The 19,283-nt window shown below is 37.7% G+C and overlaps 1 protein-coding gene across 4 annotated transcripts in view; it reads right to left on the bottom strand.

Annotated features, from left to right (window-relative positions):
- Col12a1 (collagen type XII alpha 1 chain) overlaps positions 1 to 19,283 on the bottom strand; it is a 111,042-nt gene that overhangs the window by 44,243 nt on the left and 47,516 nt on the right. For 3 of the 4 annotated variants that reach the window (XM_015498890.2, XM_048800927.1, XM_048800955.1), the window contains 16 exons: positions 18,418 to 18,557; positions 17,224 to 17,353; positions 15,221 to 15,363; positions 14,635 to 14,764; positions 13,492 to 13,628; positions 12,302 to 12,431; positions 8,636 to 8,775; positions 8,251 to 8,383; positions 8,123 to 8,149; positions 7,277 to 7,419; positions 5,057 to 5,186; positions 4,572 to 4,711; positions 4,050 to 4,179; positions 2,688 to 2,830; positions 1,361 to 1,490; positions 477 to 619 (listed from right to left, as the gene is read on the bottom strand). In XM_015498890.2, coding sequence (XP_015354376.1) covers positions 477 to 619; positions 1,361 to 1,490; positions 2,688 to 2,830; positions 4,050 to 4,179; positions 4,572 to 4,711; positions 5,057 to 5,186; positions 7,277 to 7,419; positions 8,123 to 8,149; positions 8,251 to 8,383; positions 8,636 to 8,775; positions 12,302 to 12,431; positions 13,492 to 13,628; positions 14,635 to 14,764; positions 15,221 to 15,363; positions 17,224 to 17,353; positions 18,418 to 18,557 — 2,069 coding nt within the window. The remainder of the gene's footprint in view (positions 1 to 476; positions 620 to 1,360; positions 1,491 to 2,687; positions 2,831 to 4,049; positions 4,180 to 4,571; positions 4,712 to 5,056; positions 5,187 to 7,276; positions 7,420 to 8,122; positions 8,150 to 8,250; positions 8,384 to 8,635; positions 8,776 to 12,301; positions 12,432 to 13,491; positions 13,629 to 14,634; positions 14,765 to 15,220; positions 15,364 to 17,223; positions 17,354 to 18,417; positions 18,558 to 19,283) is intronic. The other variant, XM_048800885.1, reaches the window with a different exon arrangement.

The following is a 19,283-nucleotide window of genomic DNA, read 5'->3' as shown; positions in this document are numbered from 1 at the left end:
CATATATATATATATCCCAAAACAAAAGTGTACTGAAAATGTTAAGTTTAGAAAGAAGATAGACCAATTAGCATCACAGTATGGAATGGAGACCTTGAAGAAGAATTAGATTTGAAGAAAAGGTACAGTTTGTATATTCACATCATCTGAACATTCACTTAGATGTTCCATTATAAGAGTATCATATTCACTAATGTGTTCCTATAAGTAGGTGGTTGGAAATATGCAGGTGATCATGAGTAAGACAGTTTTTCAACATGTCCTTAGAAAAGAAGTGATCCCCAAATCATTGCTTCTCTGTGATGAGGGAAATAGACCAGGCACATTTGGGTGGTCCCCATGTATATCATATATAAAATCTGATTACCACACAATACTCAAGGATCAACTCTAATCACGACATACTTCTTAAGTAGAAATTTGACTTTCCCCTCTAACCAGCTAAGAGTGTGTTAATAACTGAATCTTACACTTACGTATTCATCAATGGGATCACCAACAGTGGGAGAATAAATGATCCTATATTGCTGAACTGGTCCATCAGCATGATCCCAGGCTACAGAGAGGCTGTTGGTTGTCTCTCCAAAAACTCTCAGATTCCTTGGTCCACTTCGTGGAACTAAATAAATAAAATATGGTAAAATTTGTTTCCCGCCTGATAGCATTATGGAGGGACATTAAGGAAGGTGCTTGTAGGTATTTCTCCATTCATGATGATGTTCATTCCCGATAAGATGTCCATATTTTGTGTGAGTTTTTTGTTTGTTTGTTTTTGTTTTTTATTTATATATGACAGCAGAATGCACTGCAATTCTTATTACATATATAGAGCATAATTTTTCATATCTCTGATTGTAAGTGAAATCATAAACAGTACAAGGTGCTAGATTTCAGAACTACAGTTACATGCTAAACTTTCAGTGACACAGAACTGGATTTGAACCTAGTGTAGAGACTGGGAAAGAAAGGGGTTGTTTTAATTACTGCAAGCACCTTCTTTAATGACACATAGAGACTGAGGTTTCACATTTCCAAAGCGCCCATTTGGTGAGAAGAACCACTGCAGAGCAGAATAAGGAAGAAACCCTTCCTTAATTTAGGTCCCAGATTTGGGGAAAAAAAAAAAAAAGACTGAATGAAGTTCATTCAAAACAAAACGGAATCCTAGACCCAGAGCTTCAGCCTGGCATGGGAAGTAGAGAAGCCCAGGCATAGTCTCATGCAGAGGGCTGCCCTGACCTGCACCAAGACAGAAAGCTCTCTGTACCCCTCACTCACCACCACCCACCCCTTATTCCCTGGGAGAAGTCTGGCCAATCTAAATACAAGGAACAGGGTGGAGAAAGGATTTCCTCCTCACGTGTTCGGCCCTGGCTGGGGCTGGGATTCCCCTCTCCATCTGAGTAGAGAGCCACAATGTTCACAGAGTAGGGTGTGTCAGGAACGAGCCTCTCCAGGTGCACCGTGCGGGTATTTCCTGGCACCACAATCTGTAGGGGGAGAAAATGCCAAATTCTGCCTGACAACAACCCAAATGCTTACCAAGTCTTTGGTTAGTCAGCATAATAATATTTATAATAAAAGGCTGAGCCCAGACATGTCAGAAGCCAAGAGTGCTTCCCCGTGTGAGCTGCCCAGGCCACACCATTTAGACAAAATTTGTGCTCAGAAATTCCCTTTCCAAAAAAGCTAATTCATCCTTCACCCTTAGTTGCTTCAATTATCTCCCATTTATATTTATTTATAACATCTAGGACTCATGAAATTTAGTCAAAGAACATCCTGGGTTAGATACATTTAAGACAAGGAACTCAATGGGAGTTCATAACCCGCTTGAATCAAAGTGTGAAATATGATATATCAAGAACTATGTAATGTTTTGAAAAACCAACAATAAAAAATTAAAAAAAAAAAAGACAAGGAACTCACCACATTGGTGGGAGAGATATTCTGTATTAAGATAGAGAGCAATTCCATGGAATAGATAGATGTCTGAATATATCCGACCATATACAGAGTCATGAAAATCAGTATTCACACAGAATGCACACATTGCTTATCATTTGTTTATCTTTGTTCACCGCTATCGTTTAGTTTTGCAGACTTATAAATTGAATTAGTCCATAAATTTACTCTCACATAAGTATCCTGACACTATTATTATTCACATTAATAATTTCTGAGTTCTAATTTACTAATCTATTTACAAAAGCTGAGTTATATTATAAATTGAAGATAGGTTACAATTTGTAAGAGCCAGTAAAGGCAGACTTTAACATATTTTCGTAACAAAGACATTTATACTTTACAACAAAAGCTCATCTTGACAAGGTCTAGCAATGATTTACATTTATTACTGAGGTTTGTAACTCACATAGACAGCTAACTTACATTTTCCCAAAATTCTTTTTTTTTTCCCCTAAGTAAACCTATCATTAAGATGCCTGCCTTAATTGACCCAAACCAATCACTTAAGTATTACACACTGGCATGACTGTGGCTTTTATTCTCACAGGCACCAAACGTGACACAAACATGCAACTGCATTCATCAGGAAAAGCAGCTTCCTTGAGAGGCTGTGTCACACCAATAATTGGCTTATTGTTTTTAGCCAGCTGCCATGGCAGGAGCCACAACAGAATCTACAAAATTCTTTTGCTGAGCTCTAAGATGACAAAATTACTTACAGACTCCGAGGGTCTTGTGCCATCGACAGGAGAATACACAATGCGATACTGCTGCACAGGCCCAGGAGCAGGGTCCCAGCGAACATCCAGGCTGTTGGGTGTAGGATTATACACTTGGACATTTCTTGCCAGCCCTCTCACCACTGAGGAAATGAAAGCCAATGCCTATTTCTTAAGTCTGTTTATGCATGTCAAGTTTTCATCACTTTTCCACAATTTATACTCTGTAACATGGTAAAACACTACCTTCTTTAAACTTCTAAATATCTACATGTAAAAGCAGATTAAAACTCTCCAAATCCAAGCTCAGTCAAAGTTAGCCAGCTGTGGCCTTTGTTTATATGGAAGCAATGTTGTTTTCAATAAACAACAATGTGACCAGTAGAACTGGACTGGTCATAAATGGGCACAGGAAAAGGGAAAGGAAACAGGAAAACGAGCTTTTATTTCTAGTATAGACAACAAAGAGAGAGGAGGAATTTTATACAGTCTGTCTTCTAAGGAAAACCTGACGAAAGCTATAGAGCCCATCTAAATCAGCTAGTTTGAATTTTTCATTCTTTCATTCATTCCTACTTCATTCAACAAATAGCTACTGAAAGCCCTTCTGTGATTTAGAGAAAGGGGAAAAAAAAGAGGAAGAAATAAGATATATTTGGTTCTCAATTAACTGCCCCAATAGGGACTTAGAAAATTTGCAAACTAAATCCATGTACTAACCCCAAATTCTAGCTTAGTCAATAACATCATGTCCCTAGACCTTTAGTGTTTTACTAAAGGAAGCCATCCATGCCTGCTTCCTTTTAGCCATCAGCAAGTATATTTTTGAAGCCAAAGAAATACTTATAAGTATGCACCTAAGACTTTAAGCAATACTACAAAGAAGAGTAAAACATTATAAACCGATTTCTTGTGACATTGATGACAAATGAAAACATGTAGATTTTTAACCCCCAAAAGCACTTCATTAGTAAACCAGAGATATGTGCAACTGACTAATGTGATGAACAGATTTCAACAATTTACACAATGAAAGCCAAGCACAAAACAGGGCCTTCCACAAATAAGGAAGGCACAAAGAACTGCTCAGTGAACTGTAGTCGGTGAGAGAGAATAAAGTAGAATACTGGTGAGTATGTACACATTCACAAATCCTGAAATTATTGTAATTGTCATTATAAATGTGTTATTTCCTACACTACAAAGTTAACAGTTGATGGTGTTTGGGATGTGAACTATGGGTAATTTCTGTTTTTAATTTTACCATTCTGAATTTTCCTTTCTCTACTGGACCTAGATGACTTTTAGAATGAAAAGCAAAATTTATGATGAAAAGTCTTTTTTTCCTGCTTTTTGACTTACATGTTCTTCCAGTATCTGATGTGCGCCCCCCATCACCTTCTGTATAGACAGGAACTACTGTAACTGTGTATGGAGTATCTGGCTGCAGATTCCTAAGAATGGCATAATTGGTATTCCCAGGGATTGGTACCTAAAGATTTTAATAAAAAACTTTAAGTCTGAAAAACTTTTAAAGGAAATAATACTTCAAATACTATCATATCAGTTTAAGACCAAGTCAAGAAGTTTTGAAGTATTTTGATATAATAATGTTCCCACAAGTGAACTGTTACAAGAGGTTACAAAGATTTCTCTCTATGCCTTCACTTCATTTTGTTCAAACTTCCTAGAATGACTATTTCTTCTCCTACCCCCATTCCCACAATTCCCCTACTCCCCAGACTCTAAGGCACCAACTGTTTACCCTCTGTCAAATCTTATTACATGAATATGAATTTCTTCAGCTCTGAAGCAAATAGTTAACTCCTTCAGTTCTACTTATAAATAGCCAGAGGTGGTTTTAAAAAACTAGAAAATAGTTACCAATTGCTCTGGGCCGCCTGCTGTTGGAGCATAGAAGAGTTTGTATTGGCGAGGATTTCCCTCTGCATGGTCCCAGCGAACATTCAAGGTACTGGTAGAAGGGTCATACACTCTTAGGTTCCTCACAGTATTCAGAGGTTCTGAAATAAACAGAAATCACACCACCGTATGGCCCCAAAAGCCAAGCACACCTGAAATACGAGTTAAGGGACCCTTAATATAGCAGACACCCCAAAAATTCTTGCATGTCTCATTTATCCACAAGACATTTGGGCCCCAGTGACTTTTTTTTTTAATCCTAAAAAGTAAAAGTGTCTTTCTTCACAAACAGAAGGAGATAATTCCAAGAAAGAATGTTAAAAGCAATCGATACTATTTTAAAAGATTAGGAAAATTCTGTGTCACCCCAATGTTTACAGATAAAAGTGAGAGTCCAATCCAATAGGAGTTATTACAGAAGCTACAGGAACTCGGGTTTTACTTACTGGTCTTGCCTCTTCCGGTCATCCGGCCACCTTCACCATCAGGATACAGGGAGGACACAGTGATTGTATAAGGAGTGTCAGGCTTCAGTTTCTGCAGGACCACACTATTTTGTCGTCCTCCTATGGTGGTCTTAAATAAAACAGGCCTTAATAAGCATTAGCTTTGTTCTCTCCATCTCACTAGTATGTCAGAAAATTCCTTCTACCAGGGAACACTCTGAGACCCCTGCCAACTTTTGCAATCATGTACCACAGTGAAGGTTTAAATATAACTTATAGTATACTTTTAAATGTAAAGTATGCACCTCAAATCATAAAAAGGATTCCAAGCTTCAGACCGGTGACCTCAAAAAGATATTTCAACTTGCTAGCCGCCAGCACTGCAAAATTTCATCCAAAACACATTTCACAGAACTCTTTCAAAAAAAGGGGCATTAATCTTAAGTGAGCTACAAAGGAACTTTAAGATACCAAAGAACTGCATAACTTTAGAAGCTCCACACCATTCTGTATTATTCTTACTTTTTCACAGATGTTTTTTATTTGCTTTAGAAACACATTAAAATGATTCAGCAAAAGATCTAAAGCTCTTGGTGTTCCCCCCAAACACCGCCACTCTAACAGCATTAGCTGTGTAAACGACGTGACTGGACCCTTTGCCAAGCCACACTCAGGCAGGGGTTCCCAATGGTCTCCATGATACCACCCTTGTGGTATGAAGCGCCTCAATTTACTCCAATTAGGGAGTCTGCAGTTTTATATTCATTGCTCAAGGCCATCTAGCTATCTTGTTGAAAGAAAATTTGTTCGATTTGTTAACAGTCTACCGAATTCAGATGTTTATGCCACATTAATTAAAATTGCATGAAAATGGCATGCTGCCCACAATGAGCACACATGTACATGGCTGGATGTGCTAGTACAGACCAGATGTTTCCAACTTAGCACCCATCCACTCAAGTAGTCTGAATTCCAGAGAAAACCTCAGTGAATCAGTGCAGTCATCCTAAATATGAGCGAATTGAATTAAAGTGGCAAATTTCAAAAAATTTAACATTTGAGGTTATGGGAGAGCAATATCAATATTAGTACAGCCATTTTCATAAAATTTTGATATATAACACATTGGAAAGCATCTATTTAGGGAACTACTCTCATGAGTAAGTAAAGAGGTGTCTCCTACTTCTCTCATTGAACTCTCCAACATAATTCCAGCATTCATGCTTCATTACTTTGATTATTTCATGGATCAGCACTGAAACAAGATGGGGAGGTTTTTGATCCAGTTAAACCCATTCAGGGAGGAGCAGAGGGCTCTAAACACATACTCTTATCACTGACAGTCTCAACCTCTGCTAGCACCTTGAACTCATAAGAAGTATGCACCATTTGCTTATGCTCAGCAAATGTGATAATTAAATTAAAAACATGTCTTTCTAAGGCTATATAAGAAAATATTATACCTATCTTTTAAAAAAGTCAGCAAAGTTCTAGATCTCACCAAGGAAGGTATTTGAAATAACATCAGTATAATCCTATTTGTATAAAAATTGTGGTGCTTCCTGACCTAGGGAGAATGTATGCATGCACTTAAAAGGCAAAGCTGGTAAAAGCCCAAAGGCAGACAGCTAAAGTTAGGAAGGGAAAAGGTCAATTAATTAAGGGAGGACTCAGAAGATAAAGATGACAGCAGCTGAGTTTGCAGTTCTATCATCTTTCTTAGGTACCTCCCTTTGGATAATATAAAAATGGTGAGTATTTTGAATTAGATGAGTGGATTTTTAGATCAGATCTAGAAGACATCCCATGACATGCAAAAACCAGAAAAATAGGGATACAGAAAAGAAACTTTATTGGTGAGTTTAGCAAACTTTCAGTGCTTGATTAAGTTAGAGAGAGATAGATTGAAGATCTACACAGACTCTGAACATATCTTGATATCTTCATGGATAATCCTGCATTAATAGGATTATTAATGAAGTGTGCACCCAATGTTCCAAAGCTACTATGAAGAGCAACTATCATCCCCTGTGAGAACATCCACTGGGTCTCCATGATGCCCTCCAGATGTGAGTGCTGGCTAAGGGGTCAAATAACCCCATTCAATACAGGAAAATCTTTTAACCCTTAAATAAGCATGAATTCACATTGAGGGTGAAAGGAATTTGAAAAGGAATAGGTAGAATTTATCCAAGTTGTAGTTTGTGAAAAACAAATTACCGTCTGTTCATTGCCTTCCCCTGTTGAAGGCTGATAAGTGATTCTGTATTTCTGCACACGACCACTAGCAGGGTCCCACTTAACAGTCAAGCTGTTAGATGTTGCATTGTACACCTGAAGGTTTCGTGGACCACTTTTTGGAGCTGAAAGAGGATTGTTAAAGACAGAGTAAGCACACAGAACGAGGCCTCCCTAAAAAAAATATGTGTGGTTCCCAAGGAAATTGATATAGCTGTGTACCTCTAGGTGTAGAATTAAATTTAAGCTCATAATAAAGAAGGTTGTTATCTCTTAAATGATTACATGGTATGGATTCAATGCTTGAGTTCCTCCAAACCTTGTTCCTCCATACATTGAAACCCTAACATCCAATACAACGGTATTTGCAGATGTGGCCTTTGAGGTTAAATGAGGCCATGAAGGTAGAGACCTAAAAATGAAATTAGTCTTTATAAGAGGAGACATGAGAGACTGTCCTCTCTATATATGTCATATGACAACAGAGGGAGAAGGGAGCTGTTCACAATCCAGAAAGAGAGACCTCATCAGCAACAGAATGGGCTGGCACCTTGATTTTGGATTTTCCATTCTCCAGAACTAAGAGAATATAAATTTTTGTTGTTTAAATCATCTAACCTGATATGAGTTAGATGCTAACCAATACACTCCTTATCCTCAACAAGTAGTAGTAAAACCAAGTTTTTCAAGAAAAGCCTACTGAAAAGAGACCCTGCTCTTCACACTTACGATTAAAAAATAGAAGGTGTATTCAAAATGTATGTTACCGTATCATTCATTCATTTATTATTTGTTCACTCAAACAATTCAACAAATTAAAATTCTTACCTTGTGTTGTTAAGGGTATCAAACGCACTAAAAGAAAACAGAATTTGGGGAAGCATTACGAATTTAGCCCTACTTTTTAACAATGAACTTTAAAATATCAAGGTCCTATTTAAAAACTGAACACCTACATGTGCGTTCGCTGCCACTCAGGTCATCACTCTCTGACTCGTCAGGATAGATGGCAGTAATGGAAACTTCATAGAGAGTGTTGGGGTTCAGGTTTTCAAACACCAAGGTGTTTTCATCTCCATTTAAGATGGTCTTGGGGAAAGAAGACAAAAACATGTGTTCACAACAATAAGTCTCCATTTATATGATACATTTATATGATACACACTGGCATTTCATTGACATCATTTAGACAGATGTTCCTCCTGCTTTAATGCATGCCATGAGCTCAGATGTCACTAGTAGAAAGGGATGCTTACTTGGCAATGGAAATAATGCACATTTCAAATAAGCTTCTCTATAATTAAATGGGATATGAAAGAGAGAAAAAGAGAGTGTGTTAACCTCCATCTTATCCGAGCTTCCAAAAGGTGCCCAGGTTATTCTGTAGAGAGACACATCTGAAGCTCCATGATCCCAAGTTCCTCTGAAACTCTCTGGTGTTACTTCAGTAAGCCTTAGGTTTGTTGGGGCTGGAACAGGTCCTATCATGAAATAAAAGGCAGGACTAAGTGTAGTATCAACTTCTTTTAATAGAATAAAACTGCTTTGTTTATTTTAATAGATGTGCAGAAATTGATGAACTATGTTGCTTTAAAACCAAATATTTTACCAATTCAGTTCATTTGAAAAATAAATACAATATAGGGCAAGCACTGTATGGATATTATAAGTTATTATTGATGTTCTATTACAATGATGATGGGGCAGGAGGGTGCGTGAAGCAGCGAGGCGGCTGCCGAGTGTGCAAGCCCGTCACAGCGCAGCAAGGATTTTCCAAGAGGCTGCGGCGACTGGCCCTTCCCGGCCTCCTGGCCGGGGAGCTGGCTCTTCCACTGCCTCGAGCCCAAATCTAGACCTGACCTGGAGGCACAGTCTCGGGGCTCTTGCTCCCTGTGCCCAGTGGCAGTTTGAGTCCAGAACACTCCCGGACTCTCCCCAGGGCCATCTGGGGCTGCCCGGACGCTGCAGGCTGAAGACAGCCCGCATCCTTGAAGTTTGAGCATTTCCAAGGCCAGTAACTACAATGGTTCTCCCACACCTGGAAGCTAATGAGTAATGAGCACCATTAAGGCTTATTTCAAATGTAANCTACAGGATTTTCTTTAGCCATCCAGAGTTCCTGCCTTCGTCCCAGTGCTGGTGAAGAGGAAGGTGGAAGAATTTCCAGTGTTGCTGAGAACCGGATGAGACTTCGGATCAAGCTAGTTGCCTGCAGAACTTACGTGGACTGTGATTTAAGCTAGCTGCCTGCAGAACTTACCTGGACTGTGATTTACCTGGACTGTGAGTTAATCTATTGAGACACTGCTTTACCTGGACTGAGATAACAAACTGTAATCTACAACAAGTTGTAACTCGGTATCTTTGCTAACGGTGTCATTGCTGGTATAATTTTTCCAAGGGCTTCTTGCATGGAGCCATCAATTGGCTTGGTATTGTGGCATTTTGTATCCTCCCTTTCTGTTTGTAGCAGGTTATTTATGGTGTTTGTGTAAAAACCACTATGGTCATTATTTAAATTAAACAAAAGGGGGAAATGTTAGAGTCTGTAAACAAGTCAAAATAACACCTGGCATTTTGCCAGGGGAATGTTAGAGTTCGTAAACAAGTCTGGATGGTGCCTGGCAAAATGCCAGAGGGAGTGGTTTGAGAAGTAACAAAGGCGAGCCATTAAGTGTGGAGATTCCTTATTGGTTGACTGATGTATCTAGTTTATGCTAATTAGATAAGCTGTGTGGAATGTATAAATACTGCTCCTGTCCTGCAATAAACGGCTCCCACTCCTGCTGTATCAATCTACACAAGTTGTTCGTCACCCCCCGGTTATTTTGCTGCAGCCGGACTGCGGCAAACCCCAAAGGCCCTGATAACTGCTAAAATTCTACCACACGGTCCCTCAGATGGCCAGGCACTCTGGTCAGTTTGCAGCATAAGCAGTCTGGAATGTCTGCCATGGTCCTAGGCTTTCATTATGTATTATTTTCCTATCTCCTGGTAACGGAAACCCAGAGCCATCAAAAATTTGTTCCTAAGTACAATGAAAGAACAATTGCAATAAATCAGAGGGCTATACTGCTTCCACAAGCACAACTGCAAAACAAACCAGTTACTAAGGATGCACTTTGCATATATCAGAATTTATTAGATCCAGGTGCAGTGTCACACACCTGTAGACCCAACTACTCAGAAGCTGAGGGGAGAGGATCACTTGATCCCAGGAGTTTGAAGCAGGCCAGGCAACATAGGAATCCCCTATCTCAAATAAAATAAAATATATTTGGAAATCTTAAGGACTGAATACATATATTGGAAATATTAACCTATTATACCAAATTACTATTTCATGAGCCTTTTTCTTGACTTTTTTCTCTTTAAGATGCCTATTATGTTTATACGAAACTGCCATTCTACTCATATACATCAATCCTCATCCTAGCCTTGATTCTTACCATGTAAAAACATACGCCAAGATGACAACGAAAATTGCTAAGAGATCCCATAGTAAAAAAATAGCAGAGTCAAAAAGAGAGGAGTGGATATACCTGAAGCAAGGAGGCAGACTGTGTCATTTGACAAGATGCCCTCATCAGACGTAGACAGCTGGACACTAAAGAAGAAGTTACTGAGAACTGTGAGGGGATATTGGATAGGAGGTGAAAGTCCCAGACTATAGCACTGGAACATTAGTTCCAGACTAATCCCACCTCTAGATTACAAAATGAGGCCATGCAAGTCATTTAAATTCTCTAGCCCCATGCTGTCTACTATGGAAACCATTAGACACATGTGGCTATTTAGCACTTAAAATGTGGCTAGTCTGAATTGAGATGTGCTGCAAGTATAAAAATACACACTGGATTTCAAAGAATTCTTACAGAAAAAAGTGAAATGTCATTAATAATTAAACTGAAACATCAAAATGATAATAGTTTTGGTTAAATTGGATTGAATAAAACACATTAAAACTAATTTTATCTTTTTAATACAGATATCAGAAATTTTTAAATTACTTATGTGGCTCCCATTATATTTGTTTGGAATACTTCTGGTGGTAGACTTGGATAATTTTAGCCCTCAATGGATTAGGTTATTACAGGTTAATCATTAAATTAGAAAACTGTATGCTGAGCCCTAGAATAAACAATTATGTGCCAGGCCCTGGAAATATGCAGCTGAGAAAAATAAACATCTCTGCCTTCATGAGGAGAGACCAAAGGGAACACAGAATAGGTATTTAAAAGACAAGCAAGCAGGCATGGAGGTGCACAACTGTAACCCCAGCTTCACTGGACTCTAAGATAGGAATATCACACGTTCTCGTAGCGAGAGCCTTTTTCAAAATAAAAATTAAAAAGGGCTAGAGATGTAGCTCAAAGTTAGAGTACTTGCTTGCAATGTGCTAGACCCTAGATTCAAGCCTTAGTACCAAAAGAAAATTTGAAAGATACTTCTCTTCTGTTACCCTGATAGCACTTTGCAAATAATGAGATCTCAAAATTATACTTCATACTTTCCAGAGAAAATGTCCAACATGCATCTAGAGTATGCTTTTTTCCCCACCCTACTATACATACACACCAATTAAGTAGCAAGAGAAATTAAGGGAAGTGACTGATAGCATAATAAAGGAATGGATACAAAGAAGATGAATAAAAAGACAATCTAAATTGAATGCAGTGGCACATGCCTGTAATCCCAGTGAGCTGGGAGGTTGAGACAGGAGGGATGGCAAGTCTGAGGTCAGCCTCAGCAAATTAGCAAGGCCCTAAGCAACTTAGCAAGACCATGTCTCAAAATAAAAAATAAAAAGGGCTGGGGAAGTGTCCCTGGTTCAATTGCTGGTACCAAAAAAAAATTTTTTTTTAATTATTAAAAAGACAATCTACCCAACCAGTATTAAATACTAGCAAAAAGAACATGAAGAAATGAAATGCCCCAGTAAGTTGAAGTACACATGAATGCAGAGTATTGTTTTCCAAGTATCAATAAAGCAAAGGCACAACTCACGGGTTGTCTCTTGAGCAGTCACTGGAGGAGACTCCCCTTCATCATACACTGCAGAAACACTGACTGTGTATAGGGTTTGTGAGGAAAGATCTTTGATGGAGGTGCTGGCCCGTGATCTGTCCACCTCGACCTATAATAACAACAGAGCAGCAGAACTATTTTTACAAAGGGTTTGGTTTGAGAATCTCTCAATTATTTACTAAAACTCTCAACACGGGAACATAAGAATTATTGTAAGAAAAAAGCAGCAGTATGCTTCAATTTGTATAAGAATTCGGAGAACCAGATACAGTCTAAATGTTTCCAAAGTGGGGAAAAAAATGTATGTACTAGAGAATCAGATCTGACCCAACTGGCAAATGATGACTACATATGGATTTACATAACCTAACCTAACCATTTTTTACCTGTCTCTCTTCATATTACACCTTATTTCTTTCAGGAATGTTCTCCTATGCATTGTCTCTTTTGCTATGCACAAGAATCTTGTGAAACCCATTTAGATGTTCAAATGGAAACTAGAATGACATGGTTGTGTGCATATGTATAAATTAACTTTTGCATAATCTACAAATTAGCAGCATTTATAAATGCCTGGGTGCTAAGAGGAACTATTTCTATGTTCCAAAAAACACTCTATTTGCTCCCACTTTGAATCAAGTTGTCCTGAAAAGAGCTCTCCATCCCCAAGTTATCTCAAAAAAGATCATTCCTAAAGGGGTGCTCTTCTGGGACAACATATTACTCCTTCCTCTCTGTCCTGTTCAACTGTCCCATCTTCCCATCATCTGACAAACTTCCATTCTTCTCTCTTGCATCTTTTTAATATCTTTTATTTTTAGAAACATGATGGCATTTTTTAGTCATTCATAAAATGAGAGCACCATATAAGGCCTCGGGATGAGAAGGAAATACCATTTAAATTCTTATAGCTCTTTATCTACAAAGGAATAAAGACCACACTGTTTTTGAGATTAATATCACACAGCAAAACATTTCTGAACTACATCCAAGACAGACCAATACGTTATGATTTTTAAGAAGTGTTTTATTAATATCACAAGTTTTCAACCCCATATGAGTAAAAGGACAAGTGTTTAAGTCCCACTGTCATCTATAATTTATGAAGTTATTTTGTTAAGCCTTCTGAGAAAGCAAATATTTCATGTCCTTTCTAATTCTCAACCTACCTCTTTGACATCCTCTTCTGGTGTTTTGTATCGAACAATATATTTACGGACTTTTCCAAGCACAGGTTCCCACAAGACATTCATCGTGCTGTGAGTCACGTCTCTGAGTTTCACATCTTGAGGTCTGGGTAAAGGCACTGGAGAAGCATGAGATATGAGACCCAGATGTGCCTCTCAACCACAAACTCCAAATCATTCACTAAAATTTCAAGAAGTTGTCTGGGGAAAACTTAAAAGTATGGGCAGCAAAATAACTGAAAAAATTATTATAATGATAAAAGGGCCACCATTCTACCAGAAAGAACTTCCTATGAAGATTTTAAAAATAAGATATATTTTATCACAATACTAACTTCTTATTTATGTTAATTTTCTTCCACTCTAAATAACTTGCTGCTCAGCCATAATGAATCACAGTTCCTCATAAATGTATAGCTCATGTTTCTTTATCAGATATTTAAATCAGTTATGATAGATAACAAAATTGAGTTATGCTCCCTTAAGAGTATGATAGAAAAATAAGTAGTTACAAGAGTAAAGAATAGTAAGCACACAGTGAGCTTCTAAGAAAAGCTACAGAAGCCTAAATGGTTAGAGGGAAATCAAAATAAATAAATAAATAGATAGATAGATCTTTTACCAAATCCAACAAACTTTATCTTAAAAAGAAGGAGGTATATAATGAGGAGAAGTAGAGTTTCTACTTTGCCAGGAACTTGAGACACCTTGATCTTAACCCTGAATATCTTCCTCCAAAACCTCACTCACCTGCATCTTTTTAATATTGCCATTCTCCTACATAGTGTATTTCAAGAGTCTAAAACAACATCAATTTTAAGATGCACCATTATTTCATGTTCTGTGGCTTGACAGAAACATCTTGGTAATACACTATAGATCGTAAGACATTTCTCAATACCAGGCATGATAAATGTGAAAAAAAATGTGCATCCTAGAATCGATTTAAAATTCTATTGTATGTCTAGAATTAAAGTATTTATTCTCAAACTCATGTGTCTAAAGTAACAACTCTGTAACTTACACATGAATAACCAATCATTGATAGCATCATGTAAAAGAAATATTCTAATGAACATCAAGTTTATAGCAATAAGAAGGGAAGGAAAACTGGCAGCATCTTACAGGTGACTTCCCGAGCGGTGACAGGTTCACTAGTGAGGTCGTGGAGGACAGCCTGAACTGTGACCTCGTACTCAGTATTGGGAAGAAGGTCAGTCAGCTGCACATCAGTCACTGTTGGCCCAACACGCATCTACATATGAAAATGCCAAGCAGCTTATTAAATGTTCAAATCAAATATTTCCATTTCCTGGGGATATCTAGTTGAAGCCTATTTGTATTCACTAGATTGCAACACAGCTTTTATTTTTCATTTGTAAGAAATGCACTTGGGTTTTTTGGGGTTTTTTTTGTTTTGTTTTGGTTTGGTTTGGTTTTTTCTTTCTTTCTTTTTTTTTGTGCGTGGTGCTGGGGATTAAACCCATGACCTTGTTCATACAAGACAAGCACTCTACCAACTGAGCTATATCCCCAGCCCCTGCATTCTTTTTTCATGCCAATGTTTTCTAAAAGGTGTTTGGGGCCACGAACTTAGTTTTCTATATTTCTGTTTCTATATTTCATAAGTAACGGAAGTATAATGGGGACTGTAAAACTGTAAAGTCTCAGAAGGGCCCAGCAATTAAAAAAAAAAAAAAACACGTCTCACCTCTTTGGGTTTGGTTGGTTCTGGGGCTTTAACAGGTTGGTGTGATAAGGTGTAGCCAGTAGCTCCTCCCACGGGCTGCCATTGCACATGCATGGTGGTGGGACCAATATCATAAATATTCAGGCTGACTACAGGAACAGGCACTATTAAAAGCAAAATCATAAGTAAGTAAATCAGATATCAGCTACTTCCTTTCATTCCACTTACATTTTTAACCTTTGTTTTTTACTTTATTCATATTTGTATGCATTAAACAGAGAATGGGTTCATAAGAGATAAATCACAGTTAACATAATCCTCTTCCCCCATGAAAAAATTCCAATCTCATTGCTCATTGCACTTAATACTCAGGACTGCATGGACAACTAGTAAATGGAAAAATAATTCAAAAGTTTAGATTGTAAATGACATTCCAGTGGGTTTCTATAGAAGCCAAAATAGATAATAACTTTCTGAGACTTTAATCTCCCTTTCTGAAACATAATCAAGTTGGCTCTTTTTATTCTTCAATCATAGAACTTCAGACATAAGTAATCAGCACAGTTTATTTCATCTTTCTTAAAAAATTACATTTAAAATGAGCATGTTATACATTAATAACTGGAACATGGAGATTCATAGGCTTTTAAAGATAAGCTCATGAGGCAGAGTAACAAATTTACAATCTCTTCTTCACTTAATACCCATATAGTTTTCAACTATTTTTTATTCAAAGATTGATTTAAAAGTTTTAAGAAATTTGGGGCTGGAGATGTGGCTCAAGCGGTAGCGAGCTCGCCTGGCATGTGTGGGGCGCTGGGTTCGATCCTCAGCACCACATAAAAATAAAAAAATAAAGATGTTGTGTCCACCGAAAACTGAAAAATAAATATTAAAAAATTCTCTCTCTCTTCTCTCTCTCTCTCTCTTTAAAAATAAAAAAGAAAGAAATTATCGCATAATCCTGCCAATTATAAAATGCATTACTTCCCATCTCCTATAATTGAATATAAAGAGAAGAGATGAGGACCTCAGGAAATGAGCAGTAAGTGCTATCAGTTCTTGCCCTACAAAACAATGATGCTCACTCCTTAAACAGGTTTCTCAGTCAGGCATGGTGGTGCATGCCTGTAATCCCAGTGACTCAGGAAGCTGAGGCAGGAGGATCACAAATCTAAGACCAGCCGCAGCAACGGTGAGGCTCTAAGCAGCTTGGTGAAACCCTGTATCAAAATAAATAATAAAAGGGGCAGAGGATGTGGCTCAGTAATTTAGTGCTCCTGGGTTTAATTCCCAATACAAAAAAAAAAAAAGAACACAATCTTTTCTTGTCCATAATATCTAACCCAGGAAAGAGTAACTTCATATGGCCTTGGGAACTCTACCAGGAATAAGAGCAAGAAATACCTCCCCCAAAAGCTTCACTCAAAGTCAAAGCCTTTACAGTTTTTCCAGCAAAGTACAGAGGCCAGACAAAACAGGGAGACCTTGTTGCCAGCAGGGAGGTCTGCCAATCAGCAGAGGTAAAATAGGCCATCTCTGCACAGTCACTCTTCCTCACCTACACTGTACTCTCTCCATGGCACTTTTTAGTATCTTGCCCCTGAAGAGCTTAGTTCCTGGATAAATAGTTACTGTGTAACAACTAGAGTAAAGTTGTAAGTATTATCCCCCTGAAAGGTATATTTTCATTTTAAGAGATTTTCTTGTAATCAGGAAGTCCCAGTACCCTGAGAAATGTATGACAATATTAAAAGGATTTTCCTTGTATATTATTATGGCCATAGCCACTTCCCACCAGTGGGATCCTGTGATGGCATGAACAGCCAGTAAGAGTAGAAAAACCACTGTTTTTTTGAGCACCTGCATGATGAGGCATCCTGTAAATATTTATTCAATGAATACTGAATAAAGAAATGATTTCAAAGGCTAGCAAAAAGCTCACATAGACCATGAATACTTTATCTTGGAAAACAAGACAATGAGAAAAATGTGTGTTTTGGATTTTTTAAAATCTGACTTACGGGTTTTTTCTGTGCCCTTCAGAGGTTCACTATATTCATCTTCTACCACAGAATACACATTGACCACATACTCAGTCTCAGGCTTCAGATCTTTCAGTACTGTACTAGTTTCCAGTCGACTCACATAAAACTGGGCAGGTGAATAAAAAATAATAGCAACATATGTTTAAACCAGTTTCCTCTTTTCTACTGTAGTTAACTGCCATGAGCTTGGAAATTATATTTCAATGGGGCCATTGTCTTCCATTTATGGAAACAATTGGGTTACAATGAAATCTTGGACAATTAACATCAATTATTCTCCCAGGTATTATTTCCTTATTTATAAAATATGTGAGTAAAACTAAATTCTTAAATTATAATTTTATGGTTTATCCTTTTTTATTGGTGGATATTAACTGTACAGAACAACAGGTTTCCTTGTAGCATATTCATACATGCACATAACATAATTTAATCAGTTTCATTGTCAGTACCTCCCTTTCCCCCACCCCCATCCTCTTCCTCTACTCTATTGTTCTGACTTCTAGCTTTATGGAACCCCTTATATTTCCTTTTTTCTCTCTAGCTTCCACATATGAGAGAAAACATATGATACTTGTCTTTCTGGGTTTAGCTTATTCAGCTAGTTCCACCCATTTTCCTGAAAATGGATTAATTTAGTTCTTTCTTATGTCAATGAAACTGTACTCTGTATATGTGTATATATCACATTTTCTTTAGCCATTCATTTGTTGACAGACACTTGGCTATTATGAACTGTGCTGCTATAAACATGGGCATATCTGTATCTCCATTGTGTTCTAATTCTTTCGGATAAATACCAAGGAGTGATACAGCTGGATCATATGGTGGCTCCATTTGTAAAATTAGATCATCTTTAATGTTCCTTATCAACTCCATGATTCTAATACAAACTCACAAACAAATTGGCATCCTAAAATTATTTTAAATTTAAAAATCACATTGATATTCTACAATTCTTGGAAACCATAAGAATTTAATCAAAGGCCTTTCCCTTTCATTAAGCTCAAATGGAAGTGCATGCCTCGCCAAGAACAGAAAGCACCATTCACAACTCAGTTCTGCCCCCCTCACAGCCCTATTGCCCCACACCCAGTAGTTTTCCCAGAGCACTAATGAGGACCCAATCTCAGTATGAGAAAAGAGTGGATTTAGGTGTTGTTTACTCACTTCTTGACGTTTCCCTCCAGAAACAGGATAGTATTCCACTTTATATCTATCCACACTGTCAGAAGGGGGCGTCCAGCTCACCCTAAAGGAACGATGAGTTCGCTCAGAAATAACTAGGTTGGAAGGAGCTTCCAAGTCACCTACAAGTGGAAATAAAGTGCATGTGCTTTTTCATTATTGCAGCAAGGTGATGAAGTTTAATTGAAACAGTATTGATCTCCTTTTTTTTTTTTTGGAAGCTTTTATATACTTCCTTTCACATATTAAGTAAATAATAAGTAAATACAGAGGTCCATTGCCCATAAGACCACTCTAAATGAGTAGTTCCTTAAACTTCATCCTCTTCTTCTTTAAGACATCACCAGTTAAAATCACCTAGACCCAAACTTCTGCATCATCCTCGGATATTTCCTTCCATCTTTACCCTTATACATATAATCAATAATAAGAAAGAATTTGGGTCCTGACAATTTAGCTTCTCCATTGTCTCTATCACCATTAACACTGCCAGAGTTCCCTGCCCTCATTATCACTTTGTAGTGTTTATATGTGTGTATGTAATTTTTTTTCATGTCTTATCTCCTTAGCTAAAAGTTATGTTCTGTAAGGATAAATGTGGTTTTAAAATTTGGGAACAGGGCTTTGATGTAGCTCAGCAATAGAGTGCTTGCCCAGTATGAAGCACTTAAAAACAACAAAAAAATAAATAAATAAAAATAACTATTGAGGAACATTCTACTGCCTGTGAATTTGTTTTTTTTTTTTTTTTAGGTTCCAAGGATTGAACTCAGGGGCACTTGACCACTGAGCCCCATCCCCAGCCCTATTTTGTATTTTATTTAGAGACAGGGTCTCACTGAGTTGCT

The sequence above is a fragment of the Marmota marmota genome, unplaced genomic scaffold (genome assembly GCF_001458135.2).
Source record: "Marmota marmota marmota unplaced genomic scaffold, marMar, whole genome shotgun sequence".
Taxonomy (NCBI): Eukaryota; Metazoa; Chordata; class Mammalia; order Rodentia; family Sciuridae; genus Marmota; species Marmota marmota.
The sequence above is the reverse complement of the archived record's forward strand: the minus strand, read 5'-3'. Positions and strand labels throughout refer to the sequence as shown.